Genomic DNA, 24,144 nt, shown 5'->3' on the forward strand with positions numbered 1-24,144 from the left:
GGGGAGGACAGAGCACAGGAAGAGGCCACACTAGTGCTGAGGGGGAGGCAGAGCACCATCTCCTTCACTGCACAGCGGGGGCTTTCTCAGCTTTCTTCAGGCTTGGATCTCACAGGCTGCAGCCGGAGCTCGTGGACGCACGTGTGGGGGAGAGGCCCGCATGAGACCACAGCCCTACTTAAATACAACTCATAAGGAAGTCAATCTGAGGGGCAAACAGAGTAAGTTTTTGTGTTTTCTGTTTATGTTTTAAAATGGGAATGATGCCAGGGCTAGGATTTGAAAAGAGCAACCACTCCCACCCCTCTCACATCTATTGAGATAAAATAGTTTATAAGATTTTGGAATTGATGGATGAGAAAAAGGGTTGTTACACTTTAAAATAAATATTTCTTTTGAATTGAAAGGGTTTTCTCTTACTCTTTCTCCACTCTTTTCCTTCAATAATGATTTGCTGAATACCCTGAGCCTAATGGCCCAACCACTTTCCAGAGTGGGGAACAGCAGTGTTTCCTCTACAAGAGAAACATGTGAGGCAACAGAAGGTATAATCCCTGGAAAAACTGACCCCCAGAGGTTCTGCCAGCAGGACCTGGGATGCAGCGGAGGGCAGGGGAGGCGCTCCTGACAGTGGGGAGGCGCTCCTGACAGGAGGGAGGCCAGGGCATGTAGGAGGACCTCCCTCTTGTCCACCAGAGCCCAGGTCCATGGGCCCAGCGAGATGGCTTCTCTAGAGAAGTCAAGACCCACTGACAGAAAGACCCGCCGACTCTGACATCCGGGGGTTCCCTAAGGAAATGGCCAATTCCCCATCTGAGAAGGCTGCCTCTGCAAACAGATTCCAACTGGCTCTTCATTAACTGACTGTTAAATGAGAGTGGACAGCAAAGGATCATCGGACTATGTCGGGGAAATCCTCCGTCATGAAGGCAGCAAACCAAAACCAAAAGAAAAGAGGAACTCAGAGGACAAAGACAGAAAAACAATCTATGAATCTGTGAAAAACACAATGCCTCCAGAGGCTGGGTAACATATGGTTGTATCCATGACACAAGAACAGGACATTATTAAAAAACAACAAACAATGAGATAGTAAGACATAGCTCTTGAAAATTAAAAATATGACAGCAAAACTTACCTTATAATAAAAAGGTTGGAAAATAAAAACCAAGAAAATGCCCCCCACCCACCCCCACCAAAGTAGAACAAAGATACAGAAAAACTAGAGACAAAAGGAAAATCTGAGGAGGAATTCAAGATGTCAGTGCAACCACTGGTTTCCTGACAAAACAGAGGGGAAAAAATTATGAAAGAGCTAATTTTCCAGAACTCAAGAAAGGACATGAATCTTCATACTGAAAGTTCTACCAAGTGCCTGGTAAGTAAAAACCCCCAACCAACTCATATTCCCATGAGGTTTTAGAATCTGAACATGTTAAGATTCTAAAACCTCCTGAAAATGAGATAAACAGGTCTGTGCAAAGGACTAAAGTAAGAACTGCAACAATGGCTATCAAAAGACACTAGCTAATACCTTCAAAATGCTGAAGGAAAATGATTTTCAACTCAGAATTCTATACCCAGACCATCTGCCATGGAATTAACAGAGATTTTCAGACCCGTGCCCTTCTCAGAAAGCTGTGGAAGATGAGTAAGGAGACAGAGGAGCTAAAAGGAGCAAGGCTGGGGAAAAGTCCAGGAGGCCAGGGAAGTGGCCGAGCCAGCAACCAGTCCTGAGGGAGCCAGGAGGCGGAAATCTTAGGAGAGGTCTCTTGGGAGACAGATCCAGTCAACAGATGATCCGATGCAGCTGATACTCTGCAAGTTTTATATTAAGAGGCTACCAGAGGGTCTAGAGGGAAAAAACAAAATCACACAGATATATAGAATGCTTTTGTTTCCCATCAGAAAACCAAAAATTGTTACAGGAAATGTTATTATTGCACACTATTTGGCTTAGCAGGGTACGATATTTACATAGCAATAAAAATATAAACCCCAAATAACAAATTCACTAATTATTATACAATACGATCAGTAGTTTGAGTGGTGTACAGGCCCAGATCTTAATCTACCAAAACAGAAGTCCACATTTAAAAAATTATGACGTTGAAAAATGTCAGTGCAAGTTATTATTCTAAAATATGAAGGTAAATACCAAATAACTGAAGAAGAATTGAAAGTGCTGTAGGGAGGAAGTTTGTGAGGTGAAGTGGCAAGGATGACTACAGAATGCTCTTTCTTTAAAAGCTGTTTGGTGGAGCTTAATTTTTTTACAACTACGTGCATATATTACTTTGATTAAAAAATAACAAGCATTTAACATATACTCTGTTTGTATGAGTCATTGTTCAAATGCTTTATAGGTGATCTCATTTCATTCTGCCTAATAGATGATATTACTATTATCCCTGTTTTAAAATATGAAAAATTAAAGTACAGAGAGGTTACATGGCGTGTCCAGTAGTGCAGTGCTAGCAACTGATGGACCCAGGATTTTAACTCACGCAGTGTGGACCAGAATCTGGAGATCTTAACTCTCAAGGAAGCCAGGAAAAGATAATTTCATCTTGGGAAAAACGATCTGATTTTCACCTATTGGTAAACCTAGATAGTCAAAACCAATCAGCCTATCTGACATGAATAAGTAGGAAGCATTTATTTTCTCATATCTAAAAATCCTATATTTTTCTATCAACAACACAAAAACACAGCCTAAACAGCAAGAGCAGCAGAAAAGGAAAAGTTGGAAAAAAAAAATTGCAGTCACACAAACTGTAGTTAAAAAATGACTAAGTTTCCTTGATATATGAATTTCTTGGAAAACCATTTATCAACAGCCTGTTTCTCTCCAGCAGAGTCCCTCAAGCCGAGAGCCATGTCATTCCCCTTTGACTGATTAATTAGCCAATCAGGGGACATTTTTCATTGTGAGATATGATGGTTTATTTCAGCTAATGCTTGGTCTCTAATGGCGACACATTAAAGCCAACTCGGCTATTTCAGCCGTGTGGAGTGACCAAAAGGAAAGAACAGAAGATAAATCAAAAGAGCTCCCTTCAGTTCCCCTTCAGTCCTTAACAAAACCCCTAAGGAGCAAGTGGCTGGAGGGAAGATCCTCTACCAATAAAAAGAAAAAACAAGTAAAAGAAAGGCACACATGTCTTCGAGCCAAAGAGTAGCCTTCCTGCTTCTGAAGAGCAATAATTTATCTGTTGATTTACAGACCACTGATAGAACAGGCCCCCAAAAGTCAATATCTAGCTCTTCTTCCTTTTATCAAAAGCGGTGCTCAATAGAAAATCTAGCTCTGTAATGCTTCTTACTCACAGGGCTGATTTTCCCTGCACTCTGAATTGGAAGAGGCTGTGAGTAACCCACCTCAAGCACTATTCACACCAAAGTCACTCCCCCAGCCAATATCCCACCCCACTGCAGGTTCTCTAAGCTTCTTACCGCCCCTATGCTGTGAGGGCACTGAAAACACAAAGAAGTAGAAGTTCAAGAGGAGGAGAGATGGGAATATATACACATCCAGGACAAGAAGCACATCTTCAACACGTCCACTGACAATAGTCACCAAGGCGGGTCTAAGGAGCTGGTCTTTGCTATGCAGTCACACACTTTATCATCACCATCCTCATTCATCATTCTAATTTTATGAATCTTGGAAGCTGTGTTAGTCTGTTTTTGTACTGCTATAAAGAAATACCTGAGGCTGGGTAATTTATAAAGAGGTTTGATTTTGGCTCACAGTTCCGCAGGTTGCAAGACGTGTGCCACTGGCATCTGCTCCTGGTGAGGCCTTGAGAAGCTTCCAATCATGGTGGAAGGAGAAGGGGGAGCCAGCCCATCACATGGCGAGATGGCAGGAGGAGGTGCCAGGCTCTTAAACAACCAGATCTCATGTGAACTCAGAGAACTCATTCATTACCATGAGGATATCAAGTCATGTGTGAGGGATCCGCCCCTACAACCCAAACACCTCCCACCGGGCCACACCTCCGACACTGGAGATGACAATCCAGCATGGGGTTTGGAGGGGACACACCTCCAAACCATATCAGAAGCCTTCAGACAAGACACCACTGTTTCCTTCCTTCCCGACTGATTTAACGATGACTTCCACATGGCTAGTTATACTCCTGGACACCACTGGCATTTGTGTTTGAGGCCAGGACGAGTCATGGCTCATGCTGCTTCTGCCTTTTGATGCCTTGTCCAGCGAGAGAACTGCCACCCTTCAGGCCTAGCTCAATTTCCAATTCTTCTGTGTGTCTATGTCTCCTGACAGACTCAGTGAGCATTAGCAGCTCCCTGCCTTTGCCCCCACATGTTTAAGGCATATTTCAACAAATGAATTCAATTCAGCAAGAACCTTACTGAGAACCCACTCCATGCCAGGCATAGTTCTAGATACGAGGAAATATAAAAATTCCTGCCCTTACGGAGATCCCAGCCTCCTGAGGGAAGGTAGGCAGTCAACTAGGGAACCACCGAGCATGTCAGCGGGTGCTCACTACTGTGAAGGAAAACAAGTGACCAAGGTCTGTACTTCCACCCAAAACTGCAGAGAACATGGCATTAGAAGGTTATTGCCTTAGTCATTACTTATCTTCAACATCAATTAAACAAAATTGATGCGTTAGGAAGTCCTGTGCCATTGCCGTAATGGCAAAACGGCGGGCAGGAGTCACTTCACTAGAGGACTTTGAGAAGGACGTGCTTCTCAGCAATGACCCCGTTTACTCAGTAGGTTTATATCAAATATTGTGACTATGCACACATAGATATAATTTTCTCAGTTCTAAAGGATGTTTCACGGAAATTATTACTGGCTATTTTAAACTGTGAGAGTGTTGATGCCGACTGTGATGACAGTGGTCTCAGCAGCAGCAGCTAACTAAGAGTTTTACATGGCTTATCATTTAATCTTTCCTGGATCTTTTATTATCCCCATTTACAAATGAAGCAGCTGGGGCTCAGAGAGGTTAAATAACTTGCCCCAAATCATGCAGTCTTCAAACTACTCTTGGGCTCAAAGGCAGGCATATGAAACTCTCAAGTGCCTATTCACAACACTATATGGCCCTGAGTGAGTTGCCCTTTAGAAGAAACCAGAGTAGAACATTCATTAGATGACCTGATTTCCTCCTTCTACTGGCTCAGATGGTTCTACCAGGTATATATGTTTGATACCAGGTATCAATGTCTAATCACAGAACCACAGGAAGACAAATCCTGAGACAGCCATTTCAGTTATCTACACAACAAACCATCCTGACACTCAGTGGCTTCAAACATAACAGCCATTTCCCTGTTCACCCTATTTCTGTGGGTTAGCAATTAAGAAGGGCTGGGCTGGGCAACCCTGGCTCAGGGTCTCTCACGCAGATATTGTCAAAAGGTGGGGAGAGCTGGCAGGGCCAGGAGCTGGCCAGGCACACTCGGGGAGCCTGCATAACTCACTGCTCATGGTCTCTCCATGGGGGCTTGCCTGGGCACTGGGCCTTCTCACAGCTTGGGGCTCGGGGCAGCTGGACTATTTACATGAAAGCTTCAAGAGCAAGTTTTCCAGCCAATGAGGCCTCAGAAGTCACCTGGCACCCTACTGCTAGACTGTCTTGGCTACAAGCAAGTTCCAGGCCTGCCCAGGTAGAGAGGAGGGGACCGGACTCCACCTCCTGGTGCGGAAGCAGTACGGGCCCACCTAGAAGAGCATGTGGAATGGGAGGTATCGCTGACGCCATCTTTGGAAAACAGAATCTGCCACACAAACATATAACTCAAGACTCATTTACAGATATCTGAGTTTACAGATAAAATAGGAACACACTACCCAAGGTGAAAGTAACTTCGCCTTGATACTCCACAGTTCCAGTTGCTCTTTCAAGTCTTGAATCTGCTAAGACAGATGACTTGCTATTTTACCTGAAGTCTATTTGATCTCTTGTTTGCACACATCAAGACCCTTTCACATTCGTCTACTGGATAAAGGGCGTAAGTAGATAAAGCCAAAATTGCTCAAGTATGTAAGAATCAAGAATCCAAGTAATGTTCTCTTCTTTATTGTCGAGGAAAACGTAAAACTTCAAGTCAAGTCTTAAACCTGCCAGCACCGTTTCAAATGGGATCATTTCACATCTTCTCTTTACTCCAGAATGAGAGAAGGACAGAACTGGAAGGGCTTGAATGCATTTAGCTGGGACTCTTGCCTGGTACCAGAACCTGCACAGGGCACTCCCAGGAGGCGTGCACTGTGCCCAGTGGCTCTGCCAGCCCATGCAGGCTGCTTCCTTTTCCTGAGTTGTTATCTTTCTATGAATTTCATCAGTCAGTGCTAGTTCTTCCTTTGTCCAAACTGTCACCCTGGTAACTATACCCAATTCTTCCATCTGTTTCTGTACATAACATGCTTTCCAGGCGCCATTGTCCCTGAAGGCCATTCTCTGAATGTACTCTTTGAAAACATGACCCCCAGGCCCCCAAAGAGCTGTTAAAGCACAGTCACTTGTGAGGAACACAAGTTACAAGTCTGTTGCTTTCAGCAAGTGGGCACAGCCTCCCTGGCACAGCCCAGCCTGCACTCAGGACAGGTGCCACAGGATATAATTTGGCTTAGGTTAAACTTGTGGTCAGGATACATGTCCTACCTTCTAACTAATTTTCATCTAGCTGCTACCAAGTTAGATCTTTCTAGAACTAAATGAGACTGTACGTATCTTCATAAACTTTCACCTTAAAGCAGTGAAAATGTTTTGGCCAACTGTCCCAGCTAAGAGAGATCATTTTGAATCAGGATTCTGTTATCAATGGTCAAAACGATGACAAGAATTACTAAGGTCATCACTGTTGGGAAAAAATGAATTTTGGAACTCAAGTGTATTATTTGTCTTGTTTGTGGGCTTATATTTCTCCCTAACTAAAAGGTTTTTAATTAAAAGATTACTTTGGTGTCCAGATGTGGAACAGGGGGAGGGTGGGCAGAGCGATGGGTACAGGAAGGGGGATTCCATATCCTGCAAAGCCCTCATGAAACTCACCTAACCATAAACATTGGGTATCAGTGTAAAAATTCAAAACAAAAGGAGAAATGCCCTTCAGTTAAAAGGCACTTGAAAAATTAAGGCAATAAAGACTCTTCTCAATGATCTTCTCCATGAGGAACTTAAGGCATTGAATCCAACCATAAAAATGAATGGTCCAAGATACCTCATGAATTCCACCAAGCAAAACAGAAGCGTCTGCTTGGAATTCGTTTTCAGACTGGATAATCAGCAAGCAATGGGGAAAAAAGGGGGACTGACAAAGAGAGGTGAGAAAGGAATACAAACTGCAAAGAAGTCATGCTTTGCTTCAAAAAGCAAAAGTCAGCAGAAGAATTTCAAAGAAAATGATTATTGATTTGGTATCCTGGGAGAGTGTAACTCTCATGAGGGTTCTAATTCAATCAGGCTAGAGAGGTGAAGAAATGGACAATTATTTCGTCAGGAACCCATGCCAGAAGCATGCTAAACAGAGAAACGAAGTGAGAATGCTGGTGACACATTCTCCATCCTCACTCCGGTTTCGGAGTATTTTCTCTAGTGATAAGGCTCAATCCGGAAACGAGCTGGAGAGAGGAAGGAAACTGGGAAGGTGGGGGAGGGAAAAAAATGAGAGAGGAAAAAAAAAAAAGAGTAGCAGGAAGTTCAACCAGATAGGAACTGATGGAATTTGTTTTTCAGTGTCTCCAACTTCAAATTGCAAACCAAGTGAGAAAAGACACACACTTATGTACACAGGCCCTGGCAGGCACTGGCCAGCACAAGTACTGCCGCAGGTCCCAAGGGGCCCTGGGAATCTCAATTCATTATCTTCGATCATTTCTTTGTCTCCATAGAAAGTGCACACATCTCCAATTTAGGTGCACTCCAAACCAGAGTTATTATCTTCCAATCAATATACAACAAAGATGGTGGGAAAAGGAAGAACTTGGAAATTAGAAATGTGCAACCAGCTGTCCCCACACAGAACAGTTTATGAGAAGTTTTCTGAGCAATTGGCAGTTCATGATGATCTTTCACCATTGAAGCCAGTACCTGTGAATAGCCGGATTCAGCGGGGAAACAGCGCCTCCTGACAACTTCTGTGTCTGGAGGAAGTACTAAGCACCAATAAAGTTAGAGGAGAGTCCTTCAAGCAATAGGAATGCTTCATCTTCTGAGCAAAGAAAAACAGCCAGAGCTGTGAAAAACTATTGCAGAGTGAAATGCAAGGTCTGAAAGCCAGTTTCTGGCAAACTGGGTTGATTTTTAAAAACATAAAATGGTGTGAGCGAACATTTATTCAATAATCCTTTCTCCAGAACCCACAAGTAGATTGTGCATGGCGTGCAATGTAGATTATGAATATTTCCTACTCTCAGAGAAGAAATACTTATCGATTAGAACATTTCAAAAGGAAAAGACATTTCAAATATCAATGATGACGCTATACAAACCGTGATTTTTATGGTGATAAAGTCCATTTTTAAAAAGAGATGAATGATGAGGCTTCAACTGACTGAATCCCTACCATGTGCCAGCGACTGGAGCCAGTCGCATGCTGGGGGCCTAGAAATAAGAACACAAATCCTCTCTAAGGTGTTCGCTGGCCAGTGTACGCCACAAATGAAAAAGTCCACATGTAAAACACAGTGAAGCAATTTCTTCTTTTTCTTTGTTTTTTTGAGACAGGGTCTCGCTCTGTCACCTAGGCTGGAGTGCAGTGGCATGATCATAGCTCACTGCAGCCTCAATCTCCTAGACTCAAGCAACCTCCCATCTCCAGCCTCCTGAGTAGCTGAGACTACAGGTGGATGCAACTGAGCCAGGCTAATTTTTAAAAATTTTTTGTAGAGATGGTGTCTCACTACATTGCCCAGGCTGATTTCAAACTCCTGAGCTCAGGCAATCCTCCTGTCTCGGCCTCCCAAAATGTTGGGATTATAGGCGTGAGCCACTGCACCCAGCTAGCAGTTTCTTCATTAGACACAAAAAGGTCAGAGAGAGGACAGAAAGCATGATTTAAGTTTCATAAACATGTCCTAGAAATCTTGCATTTAGCTTGGATTGTTGCTGTTTCATTTTGATGTAATTTTCTTTTTATTTCCATACATTATATTCAAAATAATTAAGAGAACACATTCTTCACTTGGCATAGTTTGTTCCACTACACAAACAAAGTTCATTCCTACTATGCTAACAAAGGAATTTTACATTTTAAGTGATTTTTTTTTTTTTTTTGAATGAAGACTTTTAAATGCATAGTCTTAGATTTTAATGCTTCTTTTTGGACCAAGGACACCTTCGAAAATCCAATGAAAACTCTGCCCGTGTGCCCCTACATATTTTGCATGCAATTTAAAGGAGGTCACAAACTTACTACAGTGAGCTTACCCTGAGATACTGCCAACACCATGAGCTCTCCAATACCAGCACGCCACAGATGACAAAACTGTCACGATACCACTTTGTACTTATGTATCACTTTACAGTTTAACATACCTCTGAAGTTACTAAGTAATGATTTAATCAATTGGAGTGAACTTTAAAGATATCAACTGATTTGATCTCTATAAGGAGTTCTCTAAAGACTCATAAAATAGAAAATAACACTGAGCTTGGCTAAGTGCAGGAAGTAGATCACGGAAACGACAACCTGCCTTTAGCACTGAGTAGTGACCCCTGCAGATCTCAGCAGCCTCAGCGTCAAACTGAGAGACCATGTGGTCTGTACACACGATATTCCACTCCTAGTCAGACGATTCTGTCAGCAGCAGTGGTTGCCAGGATCACGGGCAGTGCTGGAAGCGTATGCAACTATGATTGGGGTTAGCATGAAATAGTTCAGGATCTTCACTGAACTATTAGTTCAGGTGGTAATGAAATAGTTCAGGATCTTCACTGAGATAATAATGGTTACACAATCCACAAATGTGATAAAGGGGCACAGAGCTATATGAGCAGATGGTACCAATGCCCATTTCCTGGTTTCATCATCCTGTACTGCAGTTAGGTAAGATGTAACCACTGGGGAAAACCAGATGAAGGGTACACGGAACCCCTCTACTATCTTTGCAACATCCTGTTAATCTATAAAAAGTTAAGGAAAAAACCCTCATGACTATTAATCAAGGGCTGCAGATGTTTCTTGGATATAAATATATTCAGATCATCCAGTTCAATAGAGAGATGAAAAAATACACAAGCAACACAACATCAATGCTCCAGATGCTCAAGTTCTTTCTTAATTCAGCCTCCAGCCCCAACCAGGAAGTCAAGTCGTTCCCCAGGCTGGTCCAGACACCTAGTTACATGCTTCTCAACCCTAACAGCTCACCTCTGACTACAGGTAACAAAGAAGTTTTGAAATTTAAACCATTATTTTCTACAAAATAGGAACAGCCAATCATTTTCCCACAAAGTTACAATACAGCATCAACCACTGGTGTCTCTGATGAAGCTCAACAGAAGCTGCTAAGGCCTAACTAACCCCCTTTTTTGTTAACTAGATTTAACAAAAAGTCTAAACAATGTAGATTTTTTGTTAAATGTGAAAGAGTTCATTAACTTTGGCAGAACTGCGGTATAGGAGAAAGAAGGCTGATTTTGAAATTGGAGGGACACAGATTTAAAGCCCACGTGTGCCATTTTGGAGTGTTCTAACAATTCTCTCTGTGTTTCCGTTTCCTCACTGCTACAGAGGGGATGCTGACGCCTACGTGACAGGATTGCTGCAAGGATGAAATGAGAAAAATCCAGCAGAGGATTTGGCACACAGGTGTTTAATAAAATTGGAATTCTACGATGGCAGTCAGGAGCTATAGAAATTAAAATCAGTAGGCTTCGCTTAATGCAAGGGGGATGCTGTTACCCAAGCCAAGAATGTGGTTAACGCCAAGGTTCTGGAACTCGGGATGCTGAAGACAGATCAGCGTCAGCACCTAACTAGAGCACCCACAGAGCTACTGCTACCTTAACGGCCCGCACTACCATGGTTTCCAGGACTCTGGAGGTAGGTGGCCTCCAGCAATACCTTGGCCTCTGCAATGCCAAATACAAATCCAGGCCGATGCAGCTATCAGAGTCAAGCGAACAACAACATGCTGTATTCCCGCCCACTGAGGATGGGAGCCGAAAGAGGTTGTATTTTCAAACAGATCTGATCAAAGGCCTCCTGCCTTTGACTATAAAGGCTGTTGTAACTAACAAGGTAAGGTTTCTTAGCAATAGTCTACTCAAGGAAGGTACCAGTATACTCAATAAAAGCAAACTTAACATATGAAAATCCACATGGATGTCAAAGATAAATTTAGAGGTCATTTTGCTTTATAGAAAGAATATTCTGTTTGTCTTAAATGTGGTAACATTTAAATAGATTCTGTTTTCTGCACACATGCGGGCAAACGTCTAATGGAAAATACTGTCTAGGCCCAACCTCCTCAGTGTGGCACACGGGCCAGCAACAGTGTCACCTGGGAGCTCCTCGGATGAGTACGTGCAGGCTCTCAGCCTCTGCTCAGGCTTCCTGAGTCAGGATCTGCAGTTTGACAAGGAAGCCCTGTGTACACGGCAGGACTTGAGGAGCTCTGTCCTCAGGGTCACTCACGACCCCAAAGCCAGAAGCTCTCAGTACAGCTGCATGGCAGGCTCTCCCTGGGTTCTCAACCCTCGCTCCTTATCGAACGTCAGAATAACTGCCGGAACAGTTGGGGAGGTATTGAAAAAAAATTTTTGTTTAATTTTTCTCTTTTTGTAATACAGATACCTGGGCCCTGACCCAAGATTTAATTTAATCGGTCTTGGGCAGGACCCTGGCATTAGCATTTGTTTAAAGCTCATTAGGCAATGCCAGGGCAACCTTGCTGAGAACTATGGCTACAGACAGAGAGCAGGGCCTGGTAGAAGACTGCCTCACCAACAGGTAGGACCTAAATTCATCACTGGAAGAAAACACTGAACTGGAAGAGAGAGAAAGATGTGACTAACGGAAATCTTGCACAAAACACCATGTTGCATCAAGGTTGATCATCTCTACACCAACTGGACCAAAACAGATTTTCCTGGGGGGCTAGCGTTAGGGAACTGCTTCTGAAGCTCCTCAAACACAGGTGGGTGTCTCACTTTAACATGACTGAGCCACCAGAATCAAGTAACACCACATAGTGCTGAAAATCTCAAGGCACCCAACACAAATAAATTCTCAAACACAAATCTGCCAGAGAATCAGCAACCTCTGATCTCTGACAACAGCTTTCTGCACCAACCACATAAATTCTCTTAAAGTTCTACAAAAGCCGACAAGTAATATTCCCCCCCGATCTGTTCAACTGTACCTTTTCAAAGAGGGTGTCCGGGAGGGCAAAGGCTGGGGGTGGTGGGTGGGCGGCAGGGAGAAGAGAGAGGATCAGCGTGCGGGGATGTGGAAGCACCAGTGCAGAAGGCACCGTGCACCCCACGGGGCTGGGGAGATGGGGGTTATCTGAAGGTGTGGGAGGGATGTGGAGTTGATGCAAAGGCTCAGGCTGTGATCGTGGGGTGGGGGCAGCTGTTGGGCAGACCAAAGGAGATGGAGTGCAAGAGGCACGGGACTGGAATTCCATTTCTTCCTGAGGACATGGAGACGACTGAGAGAGTCAAGGAGGAGGGGTTGGAGGGGAGGCTAGGATAAGCCAGAGGCCATGTCCTCAGTGAACAAGGAAGAGTGGCCTAGTCCAGGTCTCACGGTGGGCACTGAGGGCAGAGTTGCAACCAGAAGCCAGCCTGTCTGACCATGGCTCTTTCCAGCAGCCCCTTGTGAAGGAGCAGCCAGCCTGGCCTGATGTCAGAGAGCTTCTCCCTAGTGACCACTGCCTATCCCGTGACTCAGCACAGTCCACACAGGCACCAAAGCCAGGTATCCTTTCCCAGCCTGCTGCTTCCATCTGCTGAGGGTACAGGGGCAGACAAGGGCTAAGATACCAGGGAATTTAGTCCCAATCTGCACAGGGAATCACCAAACAAGACTTCCAACCACTGGTAATTCTGGACTCTCTAAAAATTATTACTATTAAGAAACAAATATCTACCACCCTCGAAATAAAGATTTCTGTCAGTCTGGAAAAATGCCAGGAATTAATAAACCAAGTCTTCTTTTTTGCTCTCTGGTCACCAAGGGCCCTGGCTAGGAACCAATAAAAGAACATCAGCACAACATACCGGGTTAGCTGAGTAACAGTGGTCACAACCATATGTTCCAGATTTTCTTAGACAATACCAGTTCTAAGTATTTTTAGCCTGTTATCTTCAGAAATCTGTATTTCAAAATCCTAATATATCTCAAACTATATCCAGGGCTGTCTCTTACACTTAAAAACAGCACAAAAAATTCTTTGCAATATTATACAGCCCAATTTAATAATTAGAATGATAAATTATGGACTTCATTCCATTAAGGGTGCAGTTTAGTCACCCCAATCTTTTCTTCCGGTTGTAAAGCAAAAATATTGAATAACAGCGGAAACACCCCATCGAACCCCCTTACAGATGGTGCTGATCTAGCACTGTCTCAGATGCTGTTAGAATGGAACAGGCTGGTTCTAGAGAATGAAGGTGACATGCTTCCTCCCACCTCCATTCCAAAGGGAGTAACGCAGTTGGAGCAGAACGGACAAAATCCCTCCCCGCTTGGCCACGGAAGAGGTATTTTCCCCTCCGATTATAACAGCAATGGGTATTCTTCCCCAAGTTTAATCTAGTTCTCACACCAAAACCAAAAGAACAAAAGCCAAAAACCAGAAAACACTTATTCTTTTTTTTAAGATTCCTTATAAAACATTATCTACCCACTAATATTATTAAAAGGATCATATCTAGGCTGTGTATGAAGCCTCCAAAGTGTTTCGGAAACTTTGTCGGAAAAGTACTAGTCCTAGATAGAAACAGTCCCATACACAGGTGAAAATCAGACAGTATTAAAGCGGAACACAGACACTGTACTGGGCTTTATACCTCGGGAGTCTTCTTACTCTGTCTTTTCCCAAAAATGCAGTCAAGATCTGTTTTGCTCCGAGATGATAGATCCTTCCCTAGAAAAACAATGTGATGCTTTCAGTGAGACCGCTCTTCCTAAGAGAAGGAGCACAGACATGAGTTACGCAGCACCTCAAAGGAAAATGGCTTTTGGGAAAGAAATAAACAACTTTGTAACTACTGACTTTCTACCCACTGTTTCATTACAGCTCTTCTATTAGTAAACAAAATTAATTAAATTTTAAAAACAAGTAAATGTTTTAGAACCAGAACTCTTGACATTCACTTAATTATAGAAACAACCCAGAGCATACTGACTGCAAGGAAAGCTAAATTCTACAGCTCACTCTACTCCCGCTATGCCCTCAAGGTGCAATTCCTGGGTCTCTGGGTTCCTCATTTAAAAATAGATCTCATTTGCTTCAGAGACATGAGCTACTTAAAGATTATGAAATGCAGATTAAAAAATACTACTAGATACATAGCTTCAACTCCACATATGCACATGAATGAGAATGTATCATATTTGACATATGGGAGCTTAATAATTAACTCAACAAACATTTTAAAAGAATATATATGAATAAAAAATACTGTATAAGGGGGACAGGGTTTCAGATTTTTCTTCTTAAAATGTTCTTTACTGCTCTAGCTGTATTGTCTCTAAATAAAAGGCTACATAGGGAGAGCAGGAAATTAAATGGCTCTATGGTTCTTATTTAAAACACTAAACTCTTTAATTTCAAACCCCCGAACCAACTAATTTAAAATTCCCTTCTTTGGAATTTCCACTTCTACCCAATAATCCTCTGTGAGCAGTCGGCCAAATCTATCCCCATTTCTCAACGGCGTGGTAAATGCATTGTAAAATGTGACTACTCCATGTAAAGGCTTGAGGCTCTGGGCGAGGGAGGTTCTGGGTCAGACACAGGAATGTGAGTTTCACACTGGAAGCCGAGTTCCACCGTCACAGACTCACTCGTCTTCTTGGTTTCCTGTAGCACACTGACTTGGCAAAGTAATGTCATGACCCAGAAGGTTCTAGTTCACTGACTATCACTGGGGCACTTAAATATGACATTGCTCAGTGACTCCGTGAAATTAAAAAAACAAAACACCCTTCAATTTAATGCAAAACCAGGTGCCAAAACCAGTTTCCAAGGCAGCAGTACCAGATGAAGTGGCCCAGGCGGTATGACCTGTTCCTCCCAGGAGGGCAGGCTCCCTGGGCTCTGCCTGCTGATCTCCTTCCTACCTGAGCTTGACACTAAGCCCTCCTGCTTCTCATTTATGATTAAATAGGACCTACACAAAAAGACCCAAGGGAAAACCTACTTAAGAATAGACAATGCACATCACAGATAGTGCAAAAAATGAACCGGGAAAGTGGGGAAGAAAACTGGTTGTAGCGGAAAGAGGTGGACACACTCATCGGAGGTGTAGAGATGTCCTCACAGCTTTGCTGCCAGCACAACCCATTTTCCAAAGCAAAGCACAATTTGTACTTCAGAAAAGGCAGCTGTACTTACTTCAAAATGTGTACTGGCCATCTATCCCTAACCTATCCTCTGGAATACAGACACTCTAGAAAATGCAAATTAAGATCTCTTTTATAGGAATTCGACTAAAAGGAATGCTGGAGGGATTAAGGAAGAGAGGGTATATGCAAGATCACAATTCTAAAATACGATGTCAAAAGACAAACACACAGAGATTCAAAACAGATCTGAAAGTCAAAGGGGAAACTGTCAAGCTGGCAGAGACAGTAAGCTATACCAATGAAGGTGCAATTGTGTCTAAAGTTTTGATGATGGATTCTTGTATCAGAAATTTTTATCCTTTAGCAAAGTTCACTTAAATAAGTGTAGAAACCAGGATTGTTACAGGCTTTGCTCTGGATTTGATCTGGAAAACAAGAACACAGAGGAGAAAGAAGAGTCAGAGACCAGTGGAAAGGAATATAAAAGGTGGATAAAAAGGTGAAGATGGAAGTGACCTTGAGACTGTTACTAATTAATGGTCCTGATGGAAAGCTTATAAACACTAGGAAATTATGGCCACTTGTGAATAAATACCACAAATTTAAAACGTATTTAAAAAGCTTATTTGTTTCAATTCTGAATTATGGTCAAAACATACAAAATACTGTTGACAAAGTTAGAGAAAACGACAATTAAGAAAACGGGATAGGAAACAGATCTATCTGGATTTGGTTCATCTATTAGTCTTCAATGCATGGCATTTGCAGAACCAGTAAGAAAGGCCTCCGAGGGTCAGACTGCAAGTTCCTGCAACGATGAGCAGGTGCTTTCAGGGAAGAACGCTCTATTTAGGGTCGTTTTAGCTGCTGTCTAATAATCATGATTATCAGTCTCCCAGTCTATCAGAGTAGCTACTGGGAAGGGAGGAAAATTACTGCTATAGTCAGACACTTTTACAATACCAAGAAGTCCACATGGGAGGCAACTAAAACTTTTATAGACACGAGAACTTAGGAATCAAGATGATTTGGAACCAGTTTAGCAATAACCCAACAAGCTGTATTAGAACTGAGGCTCGAAAAACCAACTCCACGGAAAAGCAGAGTTGAGCTGCTGAGAGTAAAGCAGCGAAGGGCGAGGAAAATGTTTGCTAAAATAGAAAACACTTAGGGTTTATATAGGTAGCTTCGATTGTTTAGAAAATTCATTTTCATTATTCAATCAAGAAGGACAAATAAAATGAAATACTTTTATTTTTATTTTTTTTTAATTGCAAACACACAGAACTGGCAGTCAGCTGAGGGCAGAAGATAAGGGTAACTTGTGCGACTGAGGGGCGGGGCTGACTGCGCTGTGAATACCAATTCTGTATTTCCCGACCAAGAAGCTGAGCACCTGAACACCTGAACACGCGTTAGGCATGTCGTTTCCTTGTTTAAGAAGCACATAAAAGAGCCCAAACTCTCACAGGAATAAGAAGTCTGCAAGATTCCCAGGGTAAGGCTGCACAATTACAGTTTATGCAACTTTCATCCAACGACTGCATAACTGAGGGGAGGAAGCACTGCTCTCCTGCCAACATCTCACCATCCAGTCAGAAAACCTCAAAAATGGCTTTGTATTGATTGACATTTTCCCCTCTGCAGATATAGCCTCTATCTGCAGACATCTTTTAAATTAAAAAAAAAAAAACTCACAAACAAGCTGGAGTTGGGCTTTTAAATAAGCATGGATAAAACCGACTTTTAAAATTACACAATAAATTAGCTCAAGTTAGAATGATAAACTCAGGACCAGGGAAAGGAATAATTATATATCAGAACTAAAAAGATATAACCAGCCAGGTGCAGTGGCTCCCACCTGTAGTCCCAGCACTTTGGGAGGCTAAGGAAGGAGGATCACTTGAGCCCAGAAGGTCAAGTCTGCAGTGAGCTGAGATTGTGCCTCTGTGCTCCAGCCTGGGCAACAGAGTGAGATCCTGTCTCAAAATAAAAATAAAAATAATGATAAAGCCAATATTTAGGCAGTAGCTCTTACCAAGCTATGTAAAATTTCCATCTTCCTGTTTGATTTCCTGGACTATACATGAGTGACAATATGAATCAATCTCATCAACTAAGTGAATGAGTTACTGTCATTATGAGCATGCCCACTGGTTAAATTCTTTATGGTCTATAATGCTGAAAAAGCAAAAGTTCCATAAATGGGTCACTTCTTATAAATCATAAAACAGAACCTACCTTAGAACTTAACAAAATGTATCCACATTTTACAAAAGAGGAAACTGAGTCTGAAGGGAAATGGGTAGGTGACTTGTCTAAGCGAGTAATGGCCAGAGTCAGATTTTCTGTGATCTAAGATAGTGCACCCTTGAGGAAACTTTAAAATAAGCTTGCACCGAGGACTGAAAAGCCAGATGGTAAACCATTCTTTTCTTCACTCCCTGGACTTGTGCTTCCTTCTCTCTTTCCTACATAGGCCCAGTCTGCATGTCCTTCCAGTCTCCACTCCAGCTACTCTCTGCAATCTGACAATAGATCCGGGACTCTTTCTGTTCTGCATACTGACTCCCCCTTCTTCCCAGGCAAGGCTAATAGATACAGAACGGTCGCTGGAAGACAGAAAACGAAGGCACAAGTCACCCAGCAGTCTGACAGGGTCACCCAGCAAAGGAGTGGCTTAACTAGAAATAGAAAGCAGATGCTCCCGGCATCCATTAGATTAAAGCAGATTACAGAGGCTTATCCCAGCCTCAGCAAATGCTTCAGATGAAATCATGCATGCAGTCTGGCACCAAAGGAAAATCAGAAGATTCTACCTGTAAAAGTGAAAGCGTAAAATGCTGCCACACCATCCGAAAGTTACAGCTCACTGAGTTTTATTAATTTGCTCTGCAACAGCACCTTCTGTGATCTTGCTTTTTTCTACAGTCTAATGAAAACAGAAGTGCTATTTCAGGGATTGAGTATGAAGTGAGCATTTACCCTCTCCTCAAAAGGACTGAGGGCCAACGAAGCCTATATTCTGATCCGTAGCAGGCTGGGGTGGAGAAGAACCCCAGTCAGAAGGGATACAGGTGACAGCCAAGAAAGTTCCGCGTGAGAGAAAGAAGGGATGAAGCGGAAGAGCCACGGCTGCTGATGAGAGAAGGGAGGCCCAGCCTCTCCCTGCACACAAGCCCTGATTCACTCAACTCTGCCACGGCCTCTCACCTCAACCAAACCCAGTCCTTACTTTTGGGCTCCTGGCCCCACATGAAAAACATCATCAGTACTTCAAAGTAGTGGGAATTCCAGCTCCCACTGCTATCCAGGCTGGTTCTACAAGTTAAGAGCTTCCCAGCAATGCCCTGATATGCATGGCATTCATAGAAGACCAAAGCAAAGAGATGTGCTTTTCCTGGCATATCGAGGTAAAACACATCCAACCTCCCAGGAAAGAACCATCAGTAGAGACTAGATATGACAGCATCAGCATCATCATCATGCTTCTTATGTATACTATGTAATAAGTAGGTTTCTAATTCATGATACGGTTCTACAGGCAAACAACTGGGGAGTTGATGCGATTAAGTTAAATTGTTTCTTTCCAATGCAAGACCGCCACCTAGTGGCTGAAGAGGACAACCGCATGCACAAATGATTTCACACACTGGGAAGGGGCTGGGGAGGTGGTGATGAAGGAATAGGGATTCTCACCCAGTTCTCAAACGGCTTTCTACCCAACTTGGCAATGACCATGGAATGCCTACGCTGTGAAATAGATAAATTACATGGAATAAAAGGTCAACCAGGGAGTGTGCTTTATCACACTGGAGGTCTCAACATAGAGCATAATTCTCTAACTTGGCACATTAAGAGCTATTTAACACCAACACTCAGCTGTGAAAAAACACAGTGCAGCTAAAAATGTTGGGCAGGAAATAAAAATTATTTTCTGACCTAGCTACATAAAGTCCCTTTTTCCTCTAAATATAAGCTGATTCCATTTTTCAGCTCAGCCACAGGATTTGTTCCCACTCTAAAGCCTAACCTGGATCCCATCTCAAATCTCCCAGATCTGAATTCTAACAAGATCCTCAGGCACACCACAGTCAACGCGAAGACTCCAGCACCGTTTCAGAGCAATTCAGTCGGGCTGTCCATAAAGCATGAAGTCACTGTTGGCCAAGAGCTAAAATGCTTCAAGCAACTCAGGACAAACACACAGATTTCAACAACAAGTAAAGAAATGCTTAATCTTACCTTTTGTGAATTTCATATAGTGAACACGGTTTTTGGAGATTTTGGACTTTTCCTCAAGGCTAAAAGATTTCTTTTCCCTCTTGTCTGAGGAATCTTAAAAAAAAGATGAAAAAAAATACATTAAAGTCTTTGTAATCCAATCTCATTTATTCTCCTAACAGTGGATAGTCTTTAAAGAAAATTTTAGGAACCATATCATTTATGATTGAGCGCTTTCATTTATTTGCTCTGCAATAGCACCCTTCTGCTGGATCTCTGTTTTCTTTCTACCGGTCAAATGATTAGAAATATTTCCTTAATTTGCATACTATGGATCAGGCCAAGCTGCCCTCCAGAAATTTAGAAAATCCTTGAGGAAGAAATGAAAACTTGTGTTCACACAAAAACCTAGACACAAATGTTCATATTAGCCTTATTCATCAGCAAAATACCGAAATCACGCCCAAGTCCTTCAACATGTGAATATGCATGAACAGCCGAGCAAGCCCTGGGCCATCCTTGCAGTGGAATACCACTCCACAGTGAAGAGGGGCGGCCGCTGCCACTGCAACGGCCAGGACGAACTCCAGGGTGCTGTGCTTAGTCAAAGAGGTCCATCTAGAAAAACACATCATACGACTCCATCTACAGAACATTCTCGATATGACAAAACTATATAGAGAGAGGACAGATGAATGGTTTCTCGGGGACAAGGATAAAGGTACAGTGAGTACAAATACAAAGATGAAGCATGAGGTTGCTGTGCCGTGGTGGCCAATCCTGTATCTTCACCGTCGTGGGTGCTGCATGAATCTACACTTGTGATAAAATTGCACAGAAGCATATACCCATGTACAAACGAATGGAGGCCAAAAAAAGTGATGAAAACTGGATAAGGTTTGTGGTGCAGTTAACAGTAACACCAAGTGTCAACTTCCTGGTTTCGAAAAGCCACAGCAATATAATGTCTCTCCACCCTGAGAGAACAGGGGAAAGACGTGCAGGACTCTTTGTATCATTTTGCGAATTCCTACAAGCCTGTAATTATTTCAAAATAAAAAGTTATTTTAAAAAGTGAATAGAGGTAAGACAGGTTAAATGATCATCTAAATACAGATCAGAGATGACGATTAGGTGACATGTAACAGAGCAGCACTGGCTCCGAGCCACCTCCTCAGGGTTTTGGGGAGGACCACTGGCAAGGCAAAAGGAGCAGGAACACACCACTGAGGAAGACATCCGAGTGGGAACTCCTTTGACAGAAGGGAAAATGTGAGCCAGAAAGTAGTCCCTTGCCTGAAATATCAGAGCAGGCTGATCTGGGGTTAGAGTCAATTATAAATTAGCTAGCCACCTGCATTCTCTCACCTGTATCTGCTTGTCAAGTTCAGACAGAACAGTGCCACAGAAACAGATCACAGGTAGAAGAGAGACTAAATTTTCCTATAGTTTTAAGAACATTCAGCTATGACGTTAGAGAAACTGGAAAAAAAGCGGCCGGGCGTGGTGGCTCACGCCTGTAACCCCAGCACTTTGGGAGGCCAAGGCGGGCGGATCATGAGGTCAGGAGATCGAGACCATCCTGGCTAACACAGTGAAACCCCGTCTCTACTTAAAATACAAAAAATTAGCTGGATGTGGTGGCGGGTGCCCATAGTCCCAGCTACTCAGGAGGCTGAGGCAGGAGAATGGCGTGAACCTGGGAGGTAGAGGTTGCAGTGAACCGAGATCGCGCCACTGCACTACAGCCTGGGTGACAGAGCGAGACTCCGTTTCAAAAAAAAAAAAAAGAAAAGAAAAGAAAAAAAATCCAACAACCCAACCGTCTTCAGAGGATACAAGAGAAGCTGGAAAAAAAGAAACTCTCACCCTAATACTGGAGCGAAACAAGCACGTGTCCATTCAACAGCATGTGACTGCACTGAAGTCCCTCCCAGGAGTGACTTATTTCAAAGCTGAAATGGGAACTATACAGCAGGCTCGGAAGAACGTGAAGGCAGACGTTCCACACTTGAGGCAAAGCCCAGCACGGGCGCATTATTTCCACAAGCTGAAACATTCTCTTCTGCAGCCACTTCCCAGGGACACCTTGGATTTTTTTGCAAAGACATCCTACTAGTAAATTCTTCTCTTTTGCACTTCATATGGCACATAACATTTTCAATGCTGATGTTCCAATCACAGATCACAGAGGAAGTTATCAGCTTAAAGTGGCTCCTACCAACTGCAAATGTATGAGGGACTAGGCGCTGGACTGGAGGCTTTCCATGAATTCTTGGATTTCCTTCCCACAGCCACTCCATAAGAGAGCTGCTGTGATGCCTGAACTCACCACAGAGGACGACACTGATAACGCACACCCAGGAAACCACCGTGATGGGACCAATGCCCAGCAAGACATGACTGCGAGGCCATATCCTGAACCACCACACTGTGCCCTCACAGAGCAGCTCTCAGCCTTGAGAGGACAGAAGAATGACCTGGGGAGCGTCTCTACCTTCTCGGTATGCAGGTATCAAGAAGGATGCATGAGTACCGCCAGGCCTTGAGGAATCACTTTCTATCCATTTGTTCATGTGCACTCGTGCCTGAAACTACTCAGAGTCTGAGTTATGCGTCAATCTCGCTGTCCTTTCCCAGGTGCCCCCTCCCACTTTACAAAGGAAAGGCACAACTTTCCTCTTACTGGGATCAGTGAGGGACAAGCGAAAATACTGGTGTCAAAGCAGCAATCAAAGCAGCTGGCCTAGTCCCCACACCCCTATGCCAACCCAGCTCGTCAGGAGGTACACTGCTAAAGAGATGTGTTTAATAAGCATTCATTAAAATTTATAACAGATCCGCTAATTTTACTAACTATAATCTACTAATCATGAGGGCAGGTACAGTGGCTCACACCTGTAATCCCAGGACCTTGAGAGGCCAAGGTGGGTGGATCATGAGGTCAGGAGTTTGAGACCAGCCTGACCAATAAGGTGAAACCCCTGTCTCTACTAAAAATACAAAAATTAGCCAGGAGTGGTGGCATGTGCCTGTAATCCCAGCTACTCAGGAGGCTGAGGCAGGAGAATCGCCTGAACTTGGGAGGCGGAGGTTGCAGTGAGCCAAGATTGCGCCACTGCACTCCAGCCTGGGCCACAAAGCAAGACTCCATCTCAAAAAAAAAAAAAAAAAAAAAAAAAGGGAGAGAGAAAATAAAACCCAAGATTCCTTATCGAAATCCTTCAGAGTAAAGTAAATTTTCTAGCCTTAATCGTAGTTTATGGCTCTAGACTTGCCAGCTACGCTATCAGGAGGCTTACAGTGCTGAGTATCTCTGCTTGCTTTTCTCAGATGTTATAACGCATTTAGTCCTCACAACAACCTTCCAAGGATGACACTACTGCTTCCATTTGACCAAAGAGGAACTCGAAATACAGCCATGTTCAGCAATTTACCCAAGGTCATGCAAATGAAGAATCAGACCAGGATTAAAATCCAGGCAGTCTGACTCTGGTGTCTGTCTCTAAACCACTACATCCTATTTAATCTCCAAGTCTTATACGGTCATGCTTACATTCTTTTTTTTTTGTAGATGGAGTTTCACTCTGTTGCCCAGGCTGGAGTGCAACGGTGCGATCTCGCCTCACTGCAACCTCTGCCTCCCAGGTTCAAGCAATTCTCCTGCCTCAGCCTCCAAGCAGTTGGGACTACAGGCATGCACCACCACGCCCGGCTAATTTTGTATTTTTAGTAGAGACAGGGTTTCTCCATGTTGGTCAGGCTGGTCTCGAACTCCCGATCTCAGGTGATCTGCCTGCCTCAGCCTCCCAAAGTGCTGGGATTACACCGTGCCCAGCCAGGCTTACATTCTTATCTGTATTTCTACTGAGTTCAAGTGTGATCATAAATATCAAGATGTTTTCTGTGTATAATTAGTAAGGAATAGTGTCCTTGAACTTTACTACTTCATAGATCCTGTATTTCCTAATATGAGTCACTCGGTATTTTCAGAAAACATTTTCCTTATCTTTTTCTTCTGCTAATAAATTATTGGCCTTCATATTAGGACCACATACAGAACTGTTAGGATATTTCAAAATCATGATCCTATGGATAAGGAAAACTGTCCAAGTTATACATTCCAACAAAAAGTCCAATCTGGTTAGAAAAAGTACCAACAAAGCACCTTTCCCTTCATGCTTTTGGGCTCACTTCCACACACAGCACTGCAATAAACCTTCTTATGGTTAGATGTGTGCTGTGATTTTACCAGGTAATTACCAGCATATTCTGCTAGGTACATCCAAGCAGGACTGTGCCTGACACCCCTGCAGATCCTCACACCTAAACTGGTACCCGGCACACAGCTCAATAAATATTTGCTGAACTCAAGTCTAATTCATTATTTCACTCCACAAAATTCTC

General features: G+C 43.2%; 1 protein-coding gene across 2 annotated transcripts in view; it reads right to left on the reverse strand.

Moving 5' to 3' along the window:
• Positions 1-24,144, reverse strand: part of PINX1 (PIN2/TERF1 interacting, telomerase inhibitor 1) — a 74,853-nt gene that overhangs the window by 41,609 nt on the left and 9,100 nt on the right. For both annotated transcript variants that reach the window (XM_011970742.1, XM_011970741.1), the window contains exons 5-6: positions 19,759-19,851; positions 14,013-14,089 (exon numbers count right to left, since the gene is read on the reverse strand). In XM_011970742.1, coding sequence (XP_011826132.1) covers positions 14,013-14,089; positions 19,759-19,851 — 170 coding nt within the window. The remainder of the gene's footprint in view (positions 1-14,012; positions 14,090-19,758; positions 19,852-24,144) is intronic.

This window comes from Mandrillus leucophaeus, unplaced genomic scaffold (assembly GCF_000951045.1).
Source record: "Mandrillus leucophaeus isolate KB7577 unplaced genomic scaffold, Mleu.le_1.0 Scaffold97, whole genome shotgun sequence".
Lineage (NCBI taxonomy): Eukaryota > Metazoa > Chordata > Mammalia > Primates > Cercopithecidae > Mandrillus > Mandrillus leucophaeus.